The sequence below is a fragment of the Pleurodeles waltl genome, chromosome 6, assembly GCF_031143425.1.
Source record: "Pleurodeles waltl isolate 20211129_DDA chromosome 6, aPleWal1.hap1.20221129, whole genome shotgun sequence".
Classification (NCBI taxonomy): Eukaryota; Metazoa; Chordata; class Amphibia; order Caudata; family Salamandridae; genus Pleurodeles; species Pleurodeles waltl.
This window is the reverse complement of record NC_090445.1, coordinates 1,610,762,123-1,610,784,878: the sequence shown is the minus strand read 5'-3', so window position 1 is coordinate 1,610,784,878 and position 22,756 is coordinate 1,610,762,123. Positions and strand designations below refer to the sequence as shown.

Here is a 22,756-nt window from a genome sequence, read left to right as displayed (position 1 = left end):
AGCCACTGAAGTCCAGGCCCAATACCTACTGGTTATACAGGAAATGGCTGTTTGTGGTTAGAATGCCAGTTCACTATAGGGGTCCCTTAAGCTAGAATGGCACAGTGAGGTCCTTACCTCAGTACCCACTGGCTGTGGTTGTAATTTTGTTATGGCTGAGGTACCCATAACCTGGTATGGAAATGGCCAGAGGCCAATGAAATGCTGACATGGACAAGGGGTCTTGAGTGGGAGATTAAACTGCAATATCAAAGCAACCACTTGAAGTACCTGCAAGAAGCTGATGAAGAACCAAGCATAACAACATCTTTGTCCCAGATGCTGTTATGCTTGGTTCTTCATCAGCTTCTTGCAGGTACCTCATGTGTACGGCATAAACTCAGTCCATCAACGCTGTGCTGCATAGGTCTTACCAGGCAGCTGGGCTTTGTTGAACACAAGGGTATGCCAGCCCTCTCTGAGAGCAGGTACGTTCCACTGCCTCCACAATTTATTATTGGTGTCTTTGACACACTTAGGGTCAGTCTAACAGTGTTGATGCAGCAGAAGTTGTACTCCTGGATCTCTGTTTTCTTCTCTACTGTGCTGGTGCATAGGGACTCCTTATTGACAAGTTGAAGCACTGACAAAATACTGGCCAGTAAAGACTGTATTTATCTTAGCCTGATCAATAAGTTGTATTAAACCTTTTGAATTTTTATAAGGCCCCACTTTTCCTGGAGGAGCATCGAATTGGCATAATTAACTCACGTCCAGGTCATGCAGAATTGATGCATGTTCTGAAACCAGTTGAAGCTGCTCCAGGTGGATGCGGAAATGCATCCAGGAATAATGGTGATCTCCACAGAGATACAGATCTTAAACTCAAAAGAGATGGAGAAGAAGGTTTCATTCTGACAGGGTAATTGCGGCTACACTATTCCAACAGGAGCAACTTGTTTCAGGGAGAGAGGTGATGTGCACATGCAGTACACAATGTCTGAAATGAACATTGATAGCCCAGCATGAAAAAGACCCACATCTAGTGCAGTTGACACTTGTGGAGTTCTACTATTACTCATCCAGTGACACCTAAAACCATACTCTGCAAACTGGACCAAGCACAAACCTTCTGTGCCCAAGTCTCAGGGTAGCCAGCTTGAGCAGTCCAAGGCTTCTTGGGGAGGTAGTATACGGGTCAAAAGCTCAGAAATCAACAGCAAGTTAACAGATACTACAATGTATTGTCAAGGCCAGTGCTTACTGTTTAGTTAAAAGGAAGTAATTGAATCTCACAACAAAACTAAATACTACACATATCAATAACAATGCAAATACAGGCCTGTAAACTCAGGTACAATTTTCACTAAGGCCTTACTCCCCACTACTGGTAATATCAATCCCCACCATAGGTAAAACCTAATGACTACAGACCAAGTGGGCATAGGTGTTGACTGAGCCAGGTGCAGATTTCTCCAAATATCCCACTGATCAAACGTGTAAATCAATTCAAAGTTTTTTCCCTTTGCAGTTACTTATTAAAAAAAGTCTGAAGTCCATGAGACAGAATCATCTGCGTGTTATACTCTTTTGCTCAAATGGTAGGTTACATCGTGCTTTTACCTGCTGGTTTGCTCTGCAGGGCTCTCAGTGCGGCGGGTGCAGTTTGAGTCCCTGTCCTCACAGTGGTTGATTCACTTCTAAGGGTATAGCAACAGTGGCCTCACATTTGAACAAGTACCACAGGATGAAGACAGGACATCAGGCCTGTACAGCAGTGCTTATCTTCAGCAATGGTGGCATCCTCAGCTGAGTCTAAGCAGATGCTTAGCTACAGCAGTTGCAGCCTCCTGGGTGAGGCATCCAGGATGGTCTTTCTTCGGTAGTTGCGGCATCCAGGTCAATTGGGGCAATCCACTTTGGTAGTGATGTGTCTCCTCCCCCAAGGTGAGCAACAGCAGCACAACTCAGTTGGGCGCATGGTAGAGTGCTGGTTAAAACAACGATTTGTGTTCTTGCAAAGGTGTTGGCTCAGTAAACAAGAGAACTGCTTGGAGAACACACTCACAGCTTGGGTCGACCCTGGCTTTCCACTCTGTGATAGTCAGCTTTGTCTGTGTTCTCTCCTTCTGGATATTTTCTCTTCTTTTAGGGCAAAATGCACTCCTTCCCTCTCCTAACACTCAGGTAGGCTCCTAAGCACTTTAGGAAAACTCTCAACAAACAGGAAGTCAGAGTCTACCCGTCAAGCAGACACGAGCCTTCGTCAAACAGCAGCTCTTGGAGTATTCTGTGGCGTATGCCTTTCCTTTGTAAAAAGAACTACAAACTGGAACAAAGTGGGTGGTTTAGAGCCCAGGTCGGTATACATTTCCCCCAGCAGGGCTATGGATTCACTGCCTAAGGCTAAAGAAGCTGTTGGAGATGGATCTCTTTCAAGTGTCATTTTCTGACTGTTTCTTTGACACAGCCTTTATGCAAAGTGATAGCTATTTACAACAGGTAGCAATGGGGCTGTTCAAAGCAAACATGGGCAAAATGGAGTGTGAAATGTCTGCACCTGGCTATCATCAGCCTTCCTGAAGCAGCAATCAGAGAAAAACAAAAGGGCAGGCCTTGCTTAGGAACTTCATGACTTTGAAAAAAAAGCAGCAGCCCAACACCTCACATCTATCAAATGAAAATGGTCAGGAAGAGCTAATGAAGAGCCCTTTGATACAATGAGCTCACTGGATTTCTAAGGGAAGCCCTGTCTGCTTACTCATTGTACTTTGGTAATGTTTGAACCCTTGACTTTCTCCCTTGCATCTTGTGCAGTACTCCAATGCTACACATTTAGGTTCGTGCTACATACATTTCAATATCTATATATTCAGATATACACACATTTTATACTACTATGTCATATACAACTGGCATGGTTGCTACCAAGGTAAGACATGTCCTACATTAAAAAAGACCTAAAAAAATAAACGTGTGAACATGTGAAGAGAATCCAGGAACCATACTTAAGAGTCAGAAGACAAAAGCTGCATAATTGCAAGAGTGAAAACGTGTGGTCATGCAATGATAAGACAATGGTCCATAAGCCCAGAAAACATCCAGATGCTTTGTGTGCATTACGCAAGTACAAATGAGGCACCTACTGGGTATCCACCGGGTCCAGTGAGTCCTAATGCTCCGGGAGGTCCAAGGTCTCCTTTAGGGCCAGCCTTTCCTGGGCTTCCGTCAGGGCCTGGAGTACCTACTGGGCCCTGTAGAGTGAAAACACCTGGTGATGTGTTTGTAAATAAAAAACATATGCATATGAAGCACGTTTACAAATGGATACTTAATTATTGATAGATGGTAAAGCATAAGTGTATGTCTGCTTTGAAAATGAATACTATGAAATCAAAAAGTGATTGTGCCACTGGCTTGCAGAGAATGACAAGTTAGATGTAATTTGATAAATGGCATTTGTAAAACTAAACATCTGTCAGAGCTCTGGCATCTTGAGGCAGGAGAGCCAGCCTTCCAGTATGAAGAATAACTGTTCATTTCGCCTAACCAGTCAGAGTTAAAAGCACAACTTTTGAAATGGGGCAGACAGGCACTTCGAAACCCTCACACTGATGAGCCCCAAACAGGATGAAAACAGTCTTGGGTTGCTGCCGTTCCCATTCAGGGAGGACCTGGCCTGGCAATTTGGGCTGGACTGTTCCTACTGGAGCAGGGTCAAGACTGATTTCCATATGGCTGAGCCCAAACTGAGGTGGCATGGTTGGCAAAAGAACAATGGGTTGGAATGATTTCCCAAGCCATTACCAGGGTTAGACAGATTGCAAGAATTCCTCCCATCAACCTTTGTGTGTTTGATGTAATGCTGTAATTGGCCAGGGTATGCCCAGATGTGGGCCCCTTGTTCACTGTGCCACTGGCACCAAACTATAGCTGACTGATGAGACCTAATCAGAGTGAAACCTTTCTTGAGCTGTTTGTGTTCAGGGAAGGGCTGGCATTTTGGGTTGAACGGTTCGGTTTGGAGTGGAGTCAAGACTGATTTGCATGTGATTAGGTCCAAACTGAGGTGGCATGTTGAGCAAAAGAATAATAGGTTGGGATGCTAATCCGAGTGATCGACAGTAGTTAAGACAAATTGCAGGCATTCTTCTTATCCCCTTTTGTATGTTTGTTAAGATAATAGATTTATTTACTTTTTAAGTTGAATTAATAATTGCAAAATTGTTCATTAATGACAGAAATGTATTTGTCACATAATATTTGGGCACTCCAGGCTTGAATCAGAAAACAGTCTTACAACAACAACTATGTTATTTAAAACAATTATCATAGCAGTAGTGGGCAGAGTTCACTTACAGGTAATCCAGGTAGTCCTCTGGAGCCTGGATCTCCTGTTCGTCCCTGAAAACGTAAAGCAATATTGTTGACAGAAACATGGCCAAAGGTTCACAAAAAAAACCCAAAACAGCACAAAGCTCCACTTTCGTATTCCTTTTTCTTGTAGCACACCAGTATCAACCTAGCATTTCTTGTATACATGCTCTTAATTTAGAAGTGCTGATATCCGCTTTTCTCACTCATTCATATACATATAATTTCTATATTGCCAGCCTAAACGCTATCTACAGCTACTTGACTATTGCAAAGTCACCTTTAGTCTTCTGTATCACAATGCAAGAGGATCCTTTACTTCATACACATCCATCTTTCCCCCTTTGCTGTGCCAATCCTCCTTAGCTGGAGTAGAGCCAACGTGGAGCCAGAAGGATTGGTGCATCTGCTGTCCATCACATAGCTCTTAGCACTGAAAATCAATATATTCCTATCCCTCACCCAGTTCAGCTATCAAAAGGCACCATATGAGGGAGAGTCCTCTGCCAACAGTAGTCCTAGCTCCCAAGATCAGACATGATGCCACCAATTCAGCTCTCATTGGAGCTAGGTATGCTAGTATTAAAAAGGCCCATAAATCCATCACAGTAGGAGGGGAGGTCGGTGCATGCATTACAAAGTGTCTCCCCATCTTGGAGCGCAGGTGTTGCCTCATCACTGCTCTGCTGAACCTCTAACAGCTTTCTGAATAGACCATGCCTCTTTGCTTGGTCACTCTGGCTACTCTAAGAATTGACAGCCAAATTAATTTACACATAAAAAGGGATATCCAAACCTGTGTGTTTGGTTCCCCTTACCAAGTGACATGTTTGTCATGAAACTGGTGCAGAGTCAGGGATGGATCCTTCCTGGGCATGATCAGTAGCTACTGGTGAAAGCTGCACAGCCACTTCAATGACTGTTAAGCTCGCAATCATTAAAGAAAAATGTAGAGTTGTCATGCATCTCTCGATGGGTACTTCTTTGCATCAAGATGTGCTACGCTTTGCCCAAGAAGCAACACTCTGAGCGCTTGCGCGCTCATTCCACCAGAGCAACAGCTGCTTCTACTGCATTAGCATGCAGAGTTCCTGTCCTGAACTCTGGCAGAAGGGGCTTAGGTGTAAAGGTGTAAAGGAGGTCGGAGTTCCACTCGAGACGAAAAGCGTTTCCGAGCTAGTGCCGCCCTGGAAACCCCAACGCGCAAAACAGCTGACATTGTGCATTGTCTGCAGAGGTGAACAGATCTAACCAAGGCTCTCCCCACTGCTGAAAGAGATCTTGCACCACCTCCGGAAGGAGACGCCATTCGTGATTGGCTGTGCATAGACAGCTGAGTTCGTCCGCTATGGCATTGAGAGAACCCGCCAGATGTTGAACCACCAGGGTAATGCCCTGATGTTCCAGCCAGGTTCAGAGGCGTAGTGGCTCCTGACAAAGGGTCCAGGACCTTTCTCCACCTTGTTTGTTGCAGTACCACATGGCAGTAGTATTGTCTGTGAACACCTGCTCTACTTTCCCTGTGAGAGGGAGAAGAAATGCTTTCAATGCAATCCTGATCGCCCAGAGCTCCAGAAGATTGAAATGGAGCTCAGACTCTGCCAAAACCAGAGGCCTCTGATCTCCGCTTCTCCCATGTGGCCGCCCCAACCCAGAAGTGACGCATCTGTCGCTATAGATAGATCTGGCTGGGGAAGGGAGAGGGATCTGCTGTGGACCCAATGCGGATTTGAAAGCCACCACTGCAGGTCTTTTGCAGTCCCCTCGAGATCTGGACCATGTTGGAGAGATTCCCCTGATGCTGCGCCCACTGGAACTTCAAGTCCTACTGCAGAGCCCGCATATGCCATCTGCCATGTGTCACTAGCTGGATGCAGGAGGCCATGAGGCCTAGCAGCTTCAGAGTCAGTCTCACCGAAACCCAAGACAGAGGCTGAAAGATCTGAATCATAGCCCTAATATCTTGGACTCGCTTTTCGGGAGGATAAGCCCGAAACTACACTGTGTCCAGAACAGCTCCGATGAAAGGGAGCATCTGAGAGGGAGTCAGGTGTGACTTCGGCACGTTGATAGTGAACCCCAGCGTGTGCAGGAGGCTCGCCGTAGTCTGAAGGTGGGAGACGACTTTCTGGGGCGAGTCCGCTTTCAACAGCCAGACGTTGAGGTAGGGAAAGACTGAGACCCCTAACCTGCGCAGATGAGCTGCAACCAGCGCAATCACTTTCGTGAACACCCGAGGGCCGATGGTAAGGCCGAAGGGGAGCACGGTAAACTGATAGTGCTCGTGATCTACCACGAATCGTAGGTAACGTCTGTGGGCAGGCAGGATGGGAATGTGGAAATAAGCGTCCTGCAAGTCCAATGCTACCATTCAGTCTCCTGGGTCTAAGGCAGACAGGACCTGAGCCAGGGTGAGCATTTTGAATTTCTCCTTCTTGAGGAAGTAGTTGAGGTCCCGAAGGTCTAGGATAGGACGTAAGCCCTTGTCCTTTTCTGGCACCAGAAAGTAGTGGGAATAACAACCACAACTTACTTCTGGCACAGGGACCTTCTCTATGGCTCCCTTGACTAAGAGAGCCATGACTTCCTGGCGGAGAAATGCCAAATGATCCTCCGGCAGTTGGCTAATTGATAAAGGCATGGCTGTTGGGGCAGATTTGAAAGGGGGGAATAGCCCTTTTGAACTATCTGCAAAACCCACCTGTCAGTAGTGATAGATTCCCAGTGGGGCAGGTGATGGCGAATCCTGCAGCCAACTGGATTGGAGTGAGGGGACAGACTAGGAGGGTTTGGAGGGTGCAGCGGGGGCAGGGGTGGACTGGGCAGGCCTCTGGTTCCCTGTCCCACACTCACGTGGGATTCTGCGTCCTCGCCACGCAGCAGCTGAACAGCATGGGTGGAATGGTGGCTGGGTGGGGAATGCGTCTGGGAGCCCCTTCCGTGGCCACGAAGGGGGCAAAAGGCAGACTTTTGGGGCCGAGGGGCAGCGGAAAGACCAAGGGACCGAGCCGTAGCCCGAGAGTCTTTGAATCCTTGAATCTCTCCAAGGCCAAGTCAGTCTTGTCTCCAAAGAGACGGGAGCCATCAAAGGGCATGTCCATTAGAGACTGTTGGACATCCCCCGAAAAACCAGAAGTTCGCAACCAGACGTGGCGTCTCAAGGCCACCGTCGTAGCAACTGATCCGCCCAGAGAGTCAGTCGTGTCCAGCCCACTTCGCATCGGGAACTTTGCTGCTCTTCTGACATCCAGTATGTAAGGCGTTCTTGTGATCTTTGGTGTTGGAAAAAAGCTGGTAGCTGTATAGCTTGGTTGACCTGAAAATGTGAAATGAATTTTACCAGAACTGGGGAGTAGTTCTCATTGCCAATGTGTTCTTAGATATATGCAAAACATGTTCTTGTGTTGTGAGTGGTTACAGTTTGCTTACTCTCTGCAAGGATATGATTACAGTCAGGAAGGTTGTCTTGAGTGTTGGGCACTTGAGTCCCACTTTATGCAAAGGCTCAAAGGATGGATTCCCTAACTGTGTTCATTTAGATTTAGGTTCCACAGTGGTATGGGTGCTGATCTTGGTGGACCTACCCAATCTTTGCCCCTTCTTAGAATCTCTATAACCGGTGTATTGAAAAAAAAAAACTATCACTATCTCTTTTAGGGATATAACTGAGAGGTGCACCTTTAGTGACCCCTATGAATGCCTCTCATGTAGCAGGTAAGTGAGGTGCCTCACAATATTAATGTCCTGTGTCCAGTTGTCTCTTTGTTCTTCCATGTTGCAGCAGTGCATGAACGTGTTGCAGTTTATGGTGTTGCACTTTCATGTAGCAGACCTTCTGGTCTCTCTATTAGGACTTCCATGAATCTCTGTTGTAGTCCCAGGTGACTAAACTCTGTTTGCAGGAACCATGCTTCCAGGCTAAGAGTGGCATGTTCTGTGTGACATACTTGGCTCTCCAGGTGATATACTTAGCTCTGAATGAACGTTCAAAATGTAAAGACTATAGAGCCTCATTTTACACTTGTAACAACACATTAGGCATTAGGCTAGAACCAGGATGCTGCACAGAATCTTTATAATGTTTTTCATGTTTTTCAGAGATAGCAATTTGACAGAGTTCAGCCTTCATAGGCTATGTAAAGGGTATCCTTTTACAATGGGCACGTCAAATTAACACCCTGTTTGGATTTAATTGCGGAAAACAGTGTTCGAGGTCCCCCACATGCAACTGAATTAGTCTAATTTTATGACCATTAAAAAGAACATAAGACACAGAGGGGAGCTCCCCTTAAAACAAGGCAAACAAGGTGTATACTATACAAAAAAAGCATATTAGCAAAATAAAAATTGTTACTTTGTAATGGAGCACCTTGCTGTCAGAGATTAATGTTAGTCAATACTTTCTTACTCCTACTCCAGGGCCATAGCAATGTCTTCTACTGGGGCACTGTTCTAATTTAGGAAGTTAAGTAATCTTGAGTTGTGTCTGAGAACTACTGTCTGAGAATCACCTCACATTGAGATACATCATTTTACAAAAGGAAAATTATAATTGCCTTAGAATGAGTGGAAAATGGTATCTGAGAATGCTTTAGGGTTTAGCATTATTAGATGTGTCACATACTTGGTTATATTATAAGTGGGAGGGCAAGGCTCTCTGGAAATGTCCACCTTCCAGGATACTCAGTTTTACCCAACCTGCCACTAAACAATTTCAAAACCTGAGTAGTCATCAGTGGCAGGGTCTAAGGGAAGAAGAAAGCAGGTGGCACAATAAGCAGTTTATGTTACGTTATCATAAGGATAAAGGGTTGAAAATGTATCACTTCACCTAGGTTGGCACAAAACAATCTTACTTACCTTCAGTAATGATCTCTCTGGTGGATACCGTAACTGCAGAATCTCCACCCTTGAATATCCTCCATTCACCAAAATGGATCACAAGAACTCCTATGCACTGCTGGTGGCATCATGCAGCTCCACACTCGCTTAGTACCACCCCAAAAGTGATGGAGCAGAACTGCATAGAAGCACCACCCTTCCATACTGACATCAGACGCAGTGCATGAACAATGTTGGAAACATTGCACTGATTATTAACTTGGGACCTTATTAGATGTTAAAAAGAGACCCTCCCACAGAACAGGGAGGTGAGAGGGGAGTGAAGAATCTGCATCTATCAAAGGTAAGTAACTTGTTCTTCCGATGGCTACTTCTAACCTCAGATTGTACAGAACAGTAGTTAATCAAGGTGGAGGGTCTATGAAGTGGGCTAAGACCAGAAAAACCTGCAGAACTGAGGGAGCAAAATGTCCTTTCTGCTGACCCTAGAAGTCAAGGCAGTAGTGCTTAGTGAAAACATGCACCAACGCCCTCTTCACAAACTGGCAGATGGCATGGATGGGCACCCCTCACACCAATGTAGTGGTAGCATCCTTGTCCCTGGAGAAATGAGCACTCAGACCTCCTAAGGACTGCTTCTTAGCCCACGCCTAACAGATTTAAATGTAGAAGACTATACACCTGAAGAAAGTCCTCTTCTGCCCAGCCTTCTCTTTCTTTGCTCCAGAAAATCCTACAGAAAGTTGATATGTACTCAATGGTCCATAGCACAATAAATGTAAAACTACTGGACCTTTTGGTGTCTAAAAGATGGAGCCTTGAAGTGTAAAGGGGAACAATGGACACTGCTAGAGTGACTGCCCAAATTAGAACAGAATCACAGCTTTTGGTAAGAGAGCTATTTGATTCCACAGCACCAATTTGTCTGCGAAAAAGCGTGGTGTAGGGTAGTTGCTCTTAAAAGTGCTAGTAGTGTACTCACACCACAAGCTGGTGTAATCACATTCGCAATGAGCAAGACAGTCTTCAAGGTCGGGAAATGCCATGCGCACCTACTGATAGTCTCGAAAGGCATATAGATGAGGAATGTCATGAACAAGCTAAGGCCACACTATGGTATCACTAATAGCTTGGGAGCAAACATGCATCAAACCTTAGTAAAATCTAATCAAAACAGGTGACTTAAGCAAGGAGTGTGCAGCAAGCATGGAACAGGGGCAACAAATGACCTTTTATAGTTTCCACTGCTAGGTTTCGCTGAGGTAAGGACAAAACAAGCAAAAAGATGTCTGACAGCTTTTTTCTGTGATGGATGAATATCATTGACACCACAATGGATTTCGCGAATGGGCATCTGGCAGCAGATTGAAAGCAATTAATTGCTGCCGCTCAATCTCCACATATAAATGTGTAGGTTCAAAGATTCGGCTAGAACATCCTGTCCTGCTGCTGTGACAAGAGATCACCCAGTAGAAAGTCGATGCTCTGGAGTTCCGGGAACCACAGTCTTCTGGCCCAATCCAGGGCCACTAGCACTAACTGGGCCCAGCCATTCTTTATCTTCAAAACTCGAAGAAGAGGTACGGTGAGAAAATGTATAGGGGTTCTTGTGAAAACTCCAATGTGCAAAATTGTTACGTGTTCTCGACAGTGACTAAAAGATCTTCCCAGAGTTCTCCTCACTGGTAGATGCCACTCAAGACCTGACAGACAGCTCTACTTAGTTCACCGCCTCTGGCATTTAGAGAACCCAGCAGGTGGTTGTCTTGGCCTTCTAGTCATCTCCAGAGATGCAAAGCTTCTCTGTACAGGACCCAGGACCCCACACTGCCCTGCTGGTTGCAGGACGCCGTGGCAACAGTGTTGTCTTTGAGAAAGTGCAGTAGGCAGGCCTTTAGTGGCAGATGAATGGCCCGTACCACAACTAGATAGATGTGTAGAAGACCCACCACTGGAGACCAGAGGTGTCCACTCTCTACTTCCCTCAGACGCCCTCCCCAACCCAAAAGCGATGCATCCCTAACCATTGTCAGCACTGGGTGCAGAACGGAGAGTGGCCTGCTACAGTCCAGCCTGTGACCAGTTAGCCACCAATGCAGATCAGGGGTATCACCTCCGAGACCGGGATTATGGGGTTTCATTTAATTCATTTTTAAGTAAACCCCAATAATGTTAAGAGTTCCATCATTGCCTGGAAGTGACCCACAAACGAACTGCAGTCAGCTTACCTTCAGCAGCCAGTCGGTGAGTTACGGGAATACTGCACTGAATATTAAAGATTGATCACTGCTATCACTTTCTTGAACATCTGAGGGGGAGAGGCACTGGTGAGGCTGAAAAGGAGCACAGAAAACTGAAATGCTCCTGATGCACTTTGAACCACAGGCAAAGCCGTACGACTGCAGGACGGGTGCATAAAAATATGCATCCTCCAAGTTCAAGATCGCCATGCTGTCTCCCGGACTTAAAGGAAGAAAGGCTCTGAACCACTGCGAGTACTCTGATTTTGTCCTTTTGCAGGAAGGAGTTCAGAGGTTGAAGGTCCAAAAATATGCAAAGGCCTCCATCCTTTTTTAGGGTGAGGAAAGAAAAGTTTCTTACCAGTAATCCTAGTTATCGTGGTATTGAGGGGAATCTTCACTAAAATAATATGCACTGAATAGTTATGCCCCTGTGCAGGATTCAGGAGCATTTACAAATAATCTATTTTTGTGTTACATCTTTGCCTTACTCCAGTAAGGACTGAAATTGTTATGTAACACCACAAAATAATGTAGTTCTTTTAGCTTTTGAAAAAAAAAAAATGTGCCTCCCCCCAAGGAATTTTCTCCAATGGAGTGGAGGTATTGTTCTTTTCTTTTATTGTCCTTCACTGCCAGGATATACTTGGCAGTAAAGGACAGTTAAAAAAAAAAAACAACATCAATCGGCTCTCCCTAAATAGGGTGGGTGATTGAATAGCTGATCTTCGATGGTCCCCTATTCCCTTGGGTCATCAGGCCTAGGTTTATGCCAACAGAGTAAATTTTACTCTGTTGGTGTAAACTAGGAAGTCCGCCTACCTTTAAACTGGACAGGCAGACCAAGAATTTTATGGAGATGGTACTCTGCAGCAACAGAGTACCCCCTCCACCAAACTCTAAAGCAGCCGCTTTGACTGGTAGACTGAAAGCCCGTTTAACCAGGGGTAAAGCAGCTATTACTGTGTTATTGAAAAATCACCCTATTTTTTAGATATGCTAAGCAGCTCCCTTGAGATCTGTTCACATCTTTATGAGACACTATTATCTTCATTTAGATTCTAGAAGACATGCAAAATTAGAAAAGGCCTCCTTGAGAAATCACTTTGCACAGGTTTACGGAGTTGTCCTCTTTTCTCTTGCTTCAGTTTGAGGGGATGGGTTTGCTATTTTATTTAGTGCTTACAATTATCAATGGAGATACCCTGAATAATGAATGGTTTCTGTAACCCTAGTTCTTCTTCGGGGTCATCTCCAGTAAATTCATAAGCTACTCACTCTCCTTCCCCAGTGAAAGGGAAAAATGGTGATTAATGTTTTGTGTATAAACCTATCCTTACTGGATTCATAAAAAAGAGCTGAGACGACTGTCACCTACAGGGCATCATGGCAAACGTGAGGGCTTGGAGCCTTTAAAGGTACAGTATTGCTTTTCAGCTGAATAGTACGGCAGCCTATTTGTCTACACTAACCTTATTCTTTTCCCTTCATTTACATCAAAAAAGGTTTGTTTTAAAATGTCACCTTGTATTTTTAAATGTATGTTAAAGCAAATTAATGATATTGTCCAAGGAACCCTGCACTGTAGGCTGCTAAAAATTGTTTTGGTGTCATTTAAAAATTCTTGGCCTTCCAGAAGTAAGGAAAGAAAATGTAATACAAAAACAAACTTTGTAAGTGCTCTGGAATCCCACATATGGGCTGGACTATTCTATGCTTGTAATTATTGGATATTGCCTGGAGGAGAATTAGCAGGAATAACAATCCCTATGTTTCTCAGAGTAATGTGCCCTCTCTATGCTACTCATGGGGCCAGATGTATGAATCTGGCCCATTGCGATTTGGTAATTGCGATTTTTAAGAAATCGCATTTACCGACTTGCAAAGGGCCATGTATCACATTTGCGATTCGGTAATTGCGATTTCTTAAAAATCGCAAATGCAATTACCGAATCGCAAATTGCGATACTGGCCCCATTCGCAGCTATGGGCCAGCATTTCCTAAATTGCGATTTCTGAAACAGGAATCGCAATTTGGGAAATGCAAAGGGCCAGGGTGCTGGGGGCCTAAGGCCCCCTCTCCTGCACCCCAATTTTTTTTTTTGCACATGTAAAGCACACACATGCCAAAAGGGCATGTGTGCTTTACATATTTAATTTAAAAATGCAGTTGTACTGCATTTTAAAATTTTGCACCAGGTTACCACCTGGTTGCAGGTCATGGTATTTTGCAAGTGCAAAATACCATTCTGCGAAAAATCGCAATTTGCGATTTTTTGCAGAATTGCTTTGCGACCTGGATTTTGCGAATCGCAAATTGCGATTCGCAAAATCCAGGTGGCAACGCAGAAAATCGAAATGTTTGCGATTTTCATTTTTTGGTCTGCGAATGCATTTGATGCATTGCAGACCCCGATTTTGCGAGTGCAAATCAGTTGATACATCTGGCCCTTAGAGAGCAACAGGCATACCTTCTGTGGTAGGAGGAACAGATCTTCATCTGAAATTCTTTCTGGTGTGGGAGGACAAATTGGCAAGGAGGAAAGAAAAGGTGTAGGCTTTCTGAACAATTTGTGAGATCCATCTGTCAAATGTAATGCATCACCAACCTGGGAGGGGGAGCACGCGATCCTACCTCCATACACTCCCCCCCCCCCCCACACACACACACTGGTTGGGTATGGGCTGTGAAGGGCAAACTAAAGCAACTTGTTGACCTAGCAGGTGAGGAGGAGTTGGAGAGCTGGTGCCCCTGCTGGTCTGTACACTGTCTGCCCTGTGTCCTGAAAAGGGCTGGAATGTCTTCTACATCACTGCCTGGGAACGCTGTCTTTGCATATATGTCAGCCCTTTAGAGTAGCTGCTAAATTTCCATAACTAGCATGGAAATGGTCTGAAGGGCTAAATAGCTGCAAAGGGCATACTGTAGCTCTGCAGTCTTTAAAATATTCCAAAATGGAGTTGCTTTCTCTCCAAAGAGTTGAGACCAAACAAAGACTACAGCCATTCGTCTGTATTTATCAGGGAATCTGATGGAACTCATTGTCTTTGAAGGACAATGCTGGTATTTACAGCCCTGTCAATGCTATCCATGGGATACAAACAGGTGCAGATAACAAGCTTGTCCACTTCCTGACAGTCATCGATAGACTGAGCCAGAGATTCCTTAATCTACTTTGGGACTGTAACCAAGATCTTGCATGCAATCTCCCAAACAACAATTGTGTATCAGCTTAATAGACCAACTGCATTTACGATCGCAATGACAGGCTGGCAGAAGAAAATATACATTTGCCAAAGACATCACTCCTTTTGGGTACTGTATAGTAATAGTGTAAAATGAATTAGTGTTCACTTTACTGGTTGAGGCCACTACAATGAGACTCTCCAAAATAGGGTGCTTGGTGAAAAAATCCAGATCAACGCATGCTGTTCTATGGCGTCTGGCTCCCTGCCAGCGAACAGGCAGGCAAGAACATGGCTTTGACTAAATATCCATCATAGTATTTGTGAGGGCATAATTAAATAAGAATAAGGGCATCATTAAATAAGAGTAAGGGCTCAGATATTGCTAGCGTAGTCTGCAAAAGTTCTGTCTTAGTCCAAACGAAGAGTAGCTGCAATTTAATTACCTTGGCTGCTATTGGAAGTTGAGTTACTGGTTGGGGGTGGGGGCAAAACCCTTCTCAATAGCAACCACAATTCCTGTCAGGTTGAAACCACAAGCAACCCCAAATTAACCTGTGCGTAACTCTCTGGTAGCTTCGCACAAAGCAGTCAGGCTTAACTTGGCTTGGAGGCAATGTGTAAAATATTTATGCAGCACCACAAACAGTAACAGAGTGAAGAAAACAACACAAGAAAAATCCCACACTAATTTAGATTAAAAATATTAAAATTTAAGAAACTGTTTTAGATCAAAACAACAAAAATCCAATCAGTAGAACTAGAGCCAAGCAATTTAAAAATGTTAAATGAACATAGTATCTAGAAGCACAAAGCACCAACTGCGGTTATCTGGTCATGCCGGACCGGGGCAAAGCAACAAGTTCAGGTCACTGGTTCTGAGGAAGCTGCGGGCTGTGACGCAAGGTCCTGAGTCTGTGATGAATTTCGCTGAGGTGGTTTGGAAGTAGCTGCAAGGAGATGAATCACGCTGCCATAGTTATGTTCAAAGGACCAAAGCTGTGCTGGTTGAGCACCTTCAGGCCCGGTTCCAAGGGTCCAACAGTGGGATGGCGCCATTTAGAGGGCCAGACTCATGGCAAGTGCAGTTCAGGTGCTGAGTTCAAGATGGTTGGGGCCATTTCTGCCCGTGGGGCTCTGGTAAGATTTTCCACTAGCCCTTGGAGTCACTCTGGTGGTCCAGACATCAAGATGCCATTCTAGTCTACTGTACTCAGGCAGCAGGGAAACAGAGTAACAGTCCTTCCTGCAGAGCATCACAGCAGTCTTTGAGTCTTCCACACGTCCAGAGGTTTACTGAAGAGTTGGGTCTGAGGGTCCATTATTTATACGTGGTGCCCATTTTGAAGTAGGAGAAGGTACTGGAGGTTTCCACTACCAGAGGTGTTTGGAATTTCCTGCCTCCCTGCCCTGGCCCAAGCTTGTCTGTGATCACATAAGACTAGTGTCAAAAACCTTTGTGAATGTGCTGGGCAGAGCCTTTGTGATGTGCAGGTGTGGTAGCTGACAGCTACCCCCTCTCAAAAGGTCAGAAATGCCCCATTCTGACAGCTACTTATCCTCTTTGTCTCGCTGTTTGGGAGCAGTATGCAAAAACCAACTGCCAGCTACACCTAGTCATGTGACCCAGGGTACAGGCTGGAGTAAACACATGGTTGGGATAAGAAAATGCCAAAGTTTTAAAAGTGACATTTTCTGAATTGTGACTTAAAATCAGATTTTACCAATAAAGGGGATTTTAAATTACAATTCTTTAGACACCAAACTGGACACTCCTAGCTGCTACCAATTGGAAGTTATCACTTAATAAATGTCATAAGTTAACCCAATGTTATACTATAAGAGAGGCAGGCCTTGCAGTAGTGAAAAATCAATTTAATAGTTTTTCAATACCAGGACATGTATAACTGAAAAGTACATGTCCAACTTTTAACTACATTGCACCCTGCCCTATTGGCTATTTAGGGCTTACCCTGGAGGTGACTTATATGTATTAAAAAAGGTTTAGGCCTGGCAAAAGTTTTAATTTGCCAGGCCAAAATGGCAGTTTAATACTTCACACCCAGGCTGCAATGGCAGGCCTGTGACATGTTTAACAGGATTACTCAAGTGGATGGCACAACCAGTGCTGGCGGCCCACTGTTAGCATTTTAATTTACAGGCGCCAGGTACATGTGATACCACTTTTCTAAGGGCTCACAAGTACATTTAATGTGCAAATTGGGTGTAAACCAATTGCACCAGGTTTAAAGGGGAGAGCTCACGCACTTCAGCACTAGTTAGCAGTGATACTACGTGAAGAGTCTCAAAAGCCAACAAAAGCAGATTCAGAAAACAGAAGGGTGAAGGCAAACATTTTGGGGATGACCCTGCAGAAAGGGCCAAGTCCAACAACCACCCTGATTTGTAATCAGGATGTTAGTAAACTCCTAAAGCCAACAAAAACAACATCAGCAAAAACGGAGGAGTAATGCAAAAAGCTTGGGAGAAGACCACCCTAGGACTGACAGGAGTAACAGTTGCCCTCTGAAACACAACTGCAAATCAGTGTCAGGAATAAGGTCAGGGGTGGTCTAGGTCTCACCCGAAACTCCGCTGCGCAACTCTGCGGCGCTTTATGCGCACCACTGGTCATCCCCGCTTGTACCAAGAATGGCCATCAGCGTCGTCTGCCCTGTGGTAAAGCTCACGTAGCTGCAGGATCAGGGCATTGGTGGACAAGATGCACTTATCAGTGCTATCCTATGAAGGGACTACATTTCCCATGTTTTTAGAGGCAGCGGCCATCTTGGGATGTGGCAGGCCTATAAAGCCCAGCCACACCCAAGCATGTTGCTCACTATTTTGAAGACGTTGATGCAGACAGACCTTGTGGAGGTTTCTCTGGAAAAATCCAGAGTTTCTGAATTGCAGAGTATCGTCTAACCATGGTGCATCCAAAAACGAGTAGGTCGTACTCGTAGCGGTAAGGCCTTGCTGAATCCATGTTTGGAGGAAGTGATTACTTCCAAGAGGTAACGAGCTTTGTGCACATGTAATTCATGGTGTTTCCGTTCACAGATGTACAGCGCTCTTTTGGTTCAGTGATTCAAAGCTTTTCAGTTCATAGAGATAACGCGCTTTGTGCACATGTAATTCATGGTGTTTCCATTCACAGATGTAAAGCGCTCTTTAGGCTCAGTGATTCAAAGCGTTTCAGTTCACAGAGATAACGTGCTTTGTGCACATGTAATTCATGGTGTTTTCCGTTCACAGATGTAAAGCGATCTTTGGGCTCAGTGATTCAAAGCGTTTCAGTTCACAGAGATAACGCGCTTTGTGCACACGTAATTAAAGATGTTTCCATTCACAGATGTAAAGCGCTCTTTTGGTTCAGTTATTCAAAGCATTTCAGTTCACAGAGATAACACTCTTTGTGCACACGTAATTCAAGGTGTTTCCGTTCACAGATGTAAAGTGATCTTTGGGCTCAGTGATTCAAAGCGTTTCAGTTCACAGAGATAACGCGCTTTGTGCACATGTAATTCATGGTGTTTTCCGTACACAGATGTAAAGCGCTCTTTGGGCTCAGTGATTGTAAGTGTTTCAGTTCACAGAGATAACACGCTTTGTGCACATGTAATTCAAGGTGTTTCCATTCACAGATTTAAAGCACTCTTTGGACTCAGTAATTCCAAAAGCTTCAGTTCTCAGATGTAAAGCGCTCTGGGCATGATAATTCAGGCGCTTCAGTTCCCAGATATAAAGCGCTTCAATTCACAGAAGGAAAAGGAACTTGGCACAATGATCTAAGTGATTTAGACTACTTGAGTAAAAGTGCTTCCTGATTTTATTAAGTAAGGCGCTTTAGGTTTTAATGAGTAAAACCATTTTGAAATGTATTATTATGAATGTGAACGTATTTTGGAGATGAACCAATCAAAGTTTTCATTGTTCTTTGAATAACTTAAGATATGAGAAAACTTATTTAAGTCTTTGAAGGTTTTCTAAGTCATGATCAAAGGTTTATGTTGCGAATACATAAATGTTACAGGATTGATATTCAGTGTAAAATCATAGTTCAACGTTCTTACCATCTCCTGAATCTGAGGTTGTGTTTTACAAGGGGCTTCGCCTGCATTTCAGAAGAGGTCTCCACCTGATATCTCTGAGACACATTTAGTCAACAGTCTATAAATGATTTACGTTTTCTATGAATGAGTAAATGCATATTGTTCTAACCTTTCCTTTTCAGATCTCTCTCCCTGCTGTTCCCTTCCCTAATTCCCTTCCCCCCGAATGGCTTCACCATAACTCTGTGCTATGACAGCTTTCTGAGTTGGTGATTCCGGCAGGTAGGCCTTTTGTTCAGCAACATGCAGATACTGAGGAAAGGACCCCCTGACAATGAGGCATTTTCTTCTGTTGGTAGCCCATGTGAAGAGTCAAGCTCTGTCTTGGAGGAGGTATCACGCCCACTGACATCTGTAAATCAAGGTATCAGGCATCATTAGTGCAATAAGGGGGGAGCAAGCCATTGCCCTCACCTTCATCATCATCCTGAATATCCTGAGGTGCACCCTGCTTTTGCACAGGGTGTCAGTCAGAATCAAAATGATAATAGAGCCTCTGCTGATAGCTGCAACGTGGTAGAGACACAGGGTTAAACGTAGGATGTTTCAAAACTTGTTGTGCTTTAGTAATTTCATAGTGTTACATTAGTTGAGCCTGAATAAATGTCAGTTTGGGATCTGACATGAGCATCAGCACCAGGTCATCTGCTGGTGCTGATGGCATCAGTACTGGTTTTGGGGCAGTGGACCTGGCAAGGATCCCTAGGGCAAACGGGGATTACTATACTGGAGTCAGAACCTTTGGAGACAGATGGCGCTGGAAAGGGAACAGCCTGCAGTAACTAGACTGGAAGTTCCTGTGATTCCATGCGACCAAAATGTACAGTAGAAGGAGCTGAAATTATACTGAACATTTTCAGCCTGGCCTTTCAAAGCCCTCAATCTGCTTTGGGGTCAACGGCAGCCCAGACAACTTGGATGCAAAGGGACCTACAGTGGGATCAGTTTTGTGGTTATTGATCGATATGGAGTGCAACATACCATTTTGACTTCCTTGCACTTTCTCTTCAGAGTTAGAGTGAAGGGATGGGGGTGAGTCCTGCTTCATTTCTTAAGTTAGAGCTTGGACTTACCTGAGTATAGTGAGAGGGTAGTGGAGTGATTGTGGGAACAACCTTGTGACGAGGCACATGGCTTGGAGTAAGAGTGGAATGTGCACAAAGACCATAACTACTTCGTATGTTTGGCAACATATAAGTTCACCTCCCAGTCTCTACTTGCCATTGGGTTTGAGAAAGAGCAATTATCACGGCCTAAAAGTAGTGTCCTGAAATCAGGCACCAAAGGCACACCTCTTGCAGGTGCAAGACCAACAGCTGAATCTTGCAGTCATGGCACAGCTTGAATCCTCTCTTTTTCAGAGGAGATGTTGTTCCCTAGCACACTGTAGAACACTTCCAGAGCTGTCAGAAATCCAAAAAAGTTGGGGCTGCAGCTCTTGAACCACATTGGAAGGCGCAGAAAGAAAGAAACTGACATCAGCGTGCAGGGGTAGCACTTATTTGCGTCTCTGCTCCATCACTACTGGTCGGTATGGAGCAATCAAAGAGTTGTACAATGCCACCTAGCAGCGTGCATGCAGACATTGCTACAGAGTTCGCCGGGTGAAGTCTGGCACTTGGGACATGCTCCAGTGAGGATTCTGTGATTAAAAGTATCTATCAGAATCCCCTTCTTTGTGTACCTTTAGAATGCTGTATAATCAAACCGATCAGACAAAAGGCTACATTAGCATCTAGAGATGCATAAAGGAATATTTATCTTGTTATTCTTCTATGCCTGCACCCAGAAAAATGGTGGCAATGAGTGTCGTTTTTCATTCCTTCTTGTAGATTATCACTCATCACTTTCATAATCACTAAATCAACATGACTTCAGTCCCAGGTTCAGAGAAGTGCCATAAACAGAGAAATGTTATTACAGAAATTAAAGAGGTGCCTTTACCTGTGGACCAGGGGGACCTCGCTCACCAGCAGGACCCTTTGGACCCTAAAAAATACAAACATATTGGAAATGACAATCCTGTGAATCCTCTCCAAGTATAGCAACTCTGTGCTTAAAATGCTATGCAGAATCCTCATAATACTTGTGGTGATGTAAGGAAGAGATATAAAATATTACTTACCTGTAACAATCAGTTTGCAGTCTGTAGTGCTGAAGATTCACATGCTGTGCACACCCTTCAGTCTAGTACTGGGTATAAATGGTGCACATTCATTTTCTTTGAAGAGCTTTCGGTTTCAAGGTGACTTGTGATACTTGCCCGGATACCCACAATGCAGCATGCAACACACTCTTCTTTAGACTGAGTTTTTCCCTTATCTGGTTCGAATGTACTTACACTATTTTGTGGAGACCATGGGCACAGACATCTCAGGACACTGAAGACAGAGACATGAATATTGAGGTTTCCAGACTGAATGCTGTGTGGGCTGTATGCGAATGACTTGAGTGAGGAGTGGATATGGAAAAATACCATTTGCATTCTGCCCCGCATAAAATAGTACATGCCAGAAGAAGAAGCCACATCGTGTGTGCAAACTCTGGCTCCTGCTTGTTACTGATGTACACACAAGAGTCAAGTTGGATCTTGCACTGGGACTGAGGATCATCTGCAGAGGCAGGTGTCAAGTGTAGGTAAAATCTGGCTCAGACTGAATGGAAAGGTCCTTTCAGTGAGATTAATGCCTGGCTTGTGAGTGTAATGAATTCTTTCAATGAAAATTAAGGGTTTTGCTTGTAAGTATAAGTGCACACTTTAGTGAGCAATGAAAGGACAGCCTGTGAGTGAAAAGACACCCTTTAGTGAACAATAAAGGATGATCTTGTAAGGGCAATTCAGCCTTCAGTGAGCAATAAAGGGCCAGTCTATAAGAGAAAGCATGCCCTTCTGTTAACTAAAGAGGACAGGTTTGTGCATGTAAGGATACTTCAGTGAGAGATTGAATTTCAGAATGGGACTATGGATTATCTGTGGCAGCATAAGGAGGCAAAAGGGCTCTCTAGTGTGATACTAAGTTCAAGTTTGTAATTTTTAGGAGTGTGTTGTGAATGCAGACTGTAAAGCAAAAGCTGTTTATGCTTCCACTGATGGGGTTGGGGAATGGGACTGGAGGCACAGTGCCAGCAAGTCAGCACCAGTTCTCCCATTGCAAGCTCGTACATTTACTCAATAGTGTTTTTGAATTACTCAGAAATAGACCAGTGTTTGACACCAGTGTTGGCACAGACAGTGCTTGAATTTATGGACTTTATTCCGAGTTTGTGCTCTTCTTCATCAGAAAGTAGCAGTTAGGTCTGGACAAGGGAGTAGCCAGAAAATCAAAATACCCCCCACTTTGAACCAAAGCTCATATGGCACCAAGCTAGCAAAGCAAGTCATTGCAACACTCCTCAGAAGATCCTGTTTGTCTCTTCCATTCAAGCATCTATCCATTCATCTTTTCATCCTTCCATCCACCCGCTGATATTCACTAATTCACCTTTGGATTCTGTCATCCATTCAGTCTTTCATCCAACATTCAGTAGGTCACAATTCCATCCATCCGTCCGCCCATCCATAGCCAAACCTATCCATCTCCCTTTAAATCTATCCATAAAACATATCCATCCTTTCACTTATCCAACCCCTTTTCATCCACCCTTTCAGACATCAATCCATGCGCTTATCGATCCTTTCGCTCATCCATCCACCCCTTCTCTCATCCACCCTTTCATTTTATACAGCCATCCATCCTGCCTTTCACTCATCCATTCACCCTTTAACTCAGCCATCCATGCTTCCACTTACCCATCCACCCTTCGACCCATTCGTCCACTCATCCATCTATCCATGTACCCTTTCACTCACCCAACCACCCTTAAACGTATTCGTCCGTCCATTCGCCATCTCACTCATCCACCCAACCTTTAATCAAGCCATCCATCTAACCTACCTTTCACTCATCCATCCATTTTTTAACTTACCCATCCTTACATCCATCCTTTCACTCATCCATCCATCAATTCATCCACCCATTCACC

At 44.5% G+C, this 22,756-nt stretch overlaps 1 protein-coding gene across 2 annotated transcripts in view; it reads right to left on the bottom strand.

Moving 5' to 3' along the window:
- Positions 1 to 22,756, bottom strand: part of LOC138301234 (collagen alpha-1(II) chain-like) — a 1,268,735-nt gene that overhangs the window by 476,011 nt on the left and 769,968 nt on the right. For both annotated transcript variants that reach the window (XM_069241494.1, XM_069241495.1), the window contains exons 38-40: positions 20,678 to 20,722; positions 4,339 to 4,383; positions 3,126 to 3,233 (exon numbers count right to left, since the gene is read on the bottom strand). In XM_069241494.1, the coding sequence (XP_069097595.1) occupies positions 3,126 to 3,233; positions 4,339 to 4,383; positions 20,678 to 20,722 (198 nt within the window). The remainder of the gene's footprint in view (positions 1 to 3,125; positions 3,234 to 4,338; positions 4,384 to 20,677; positions 20,723 to 22,756) is intronic.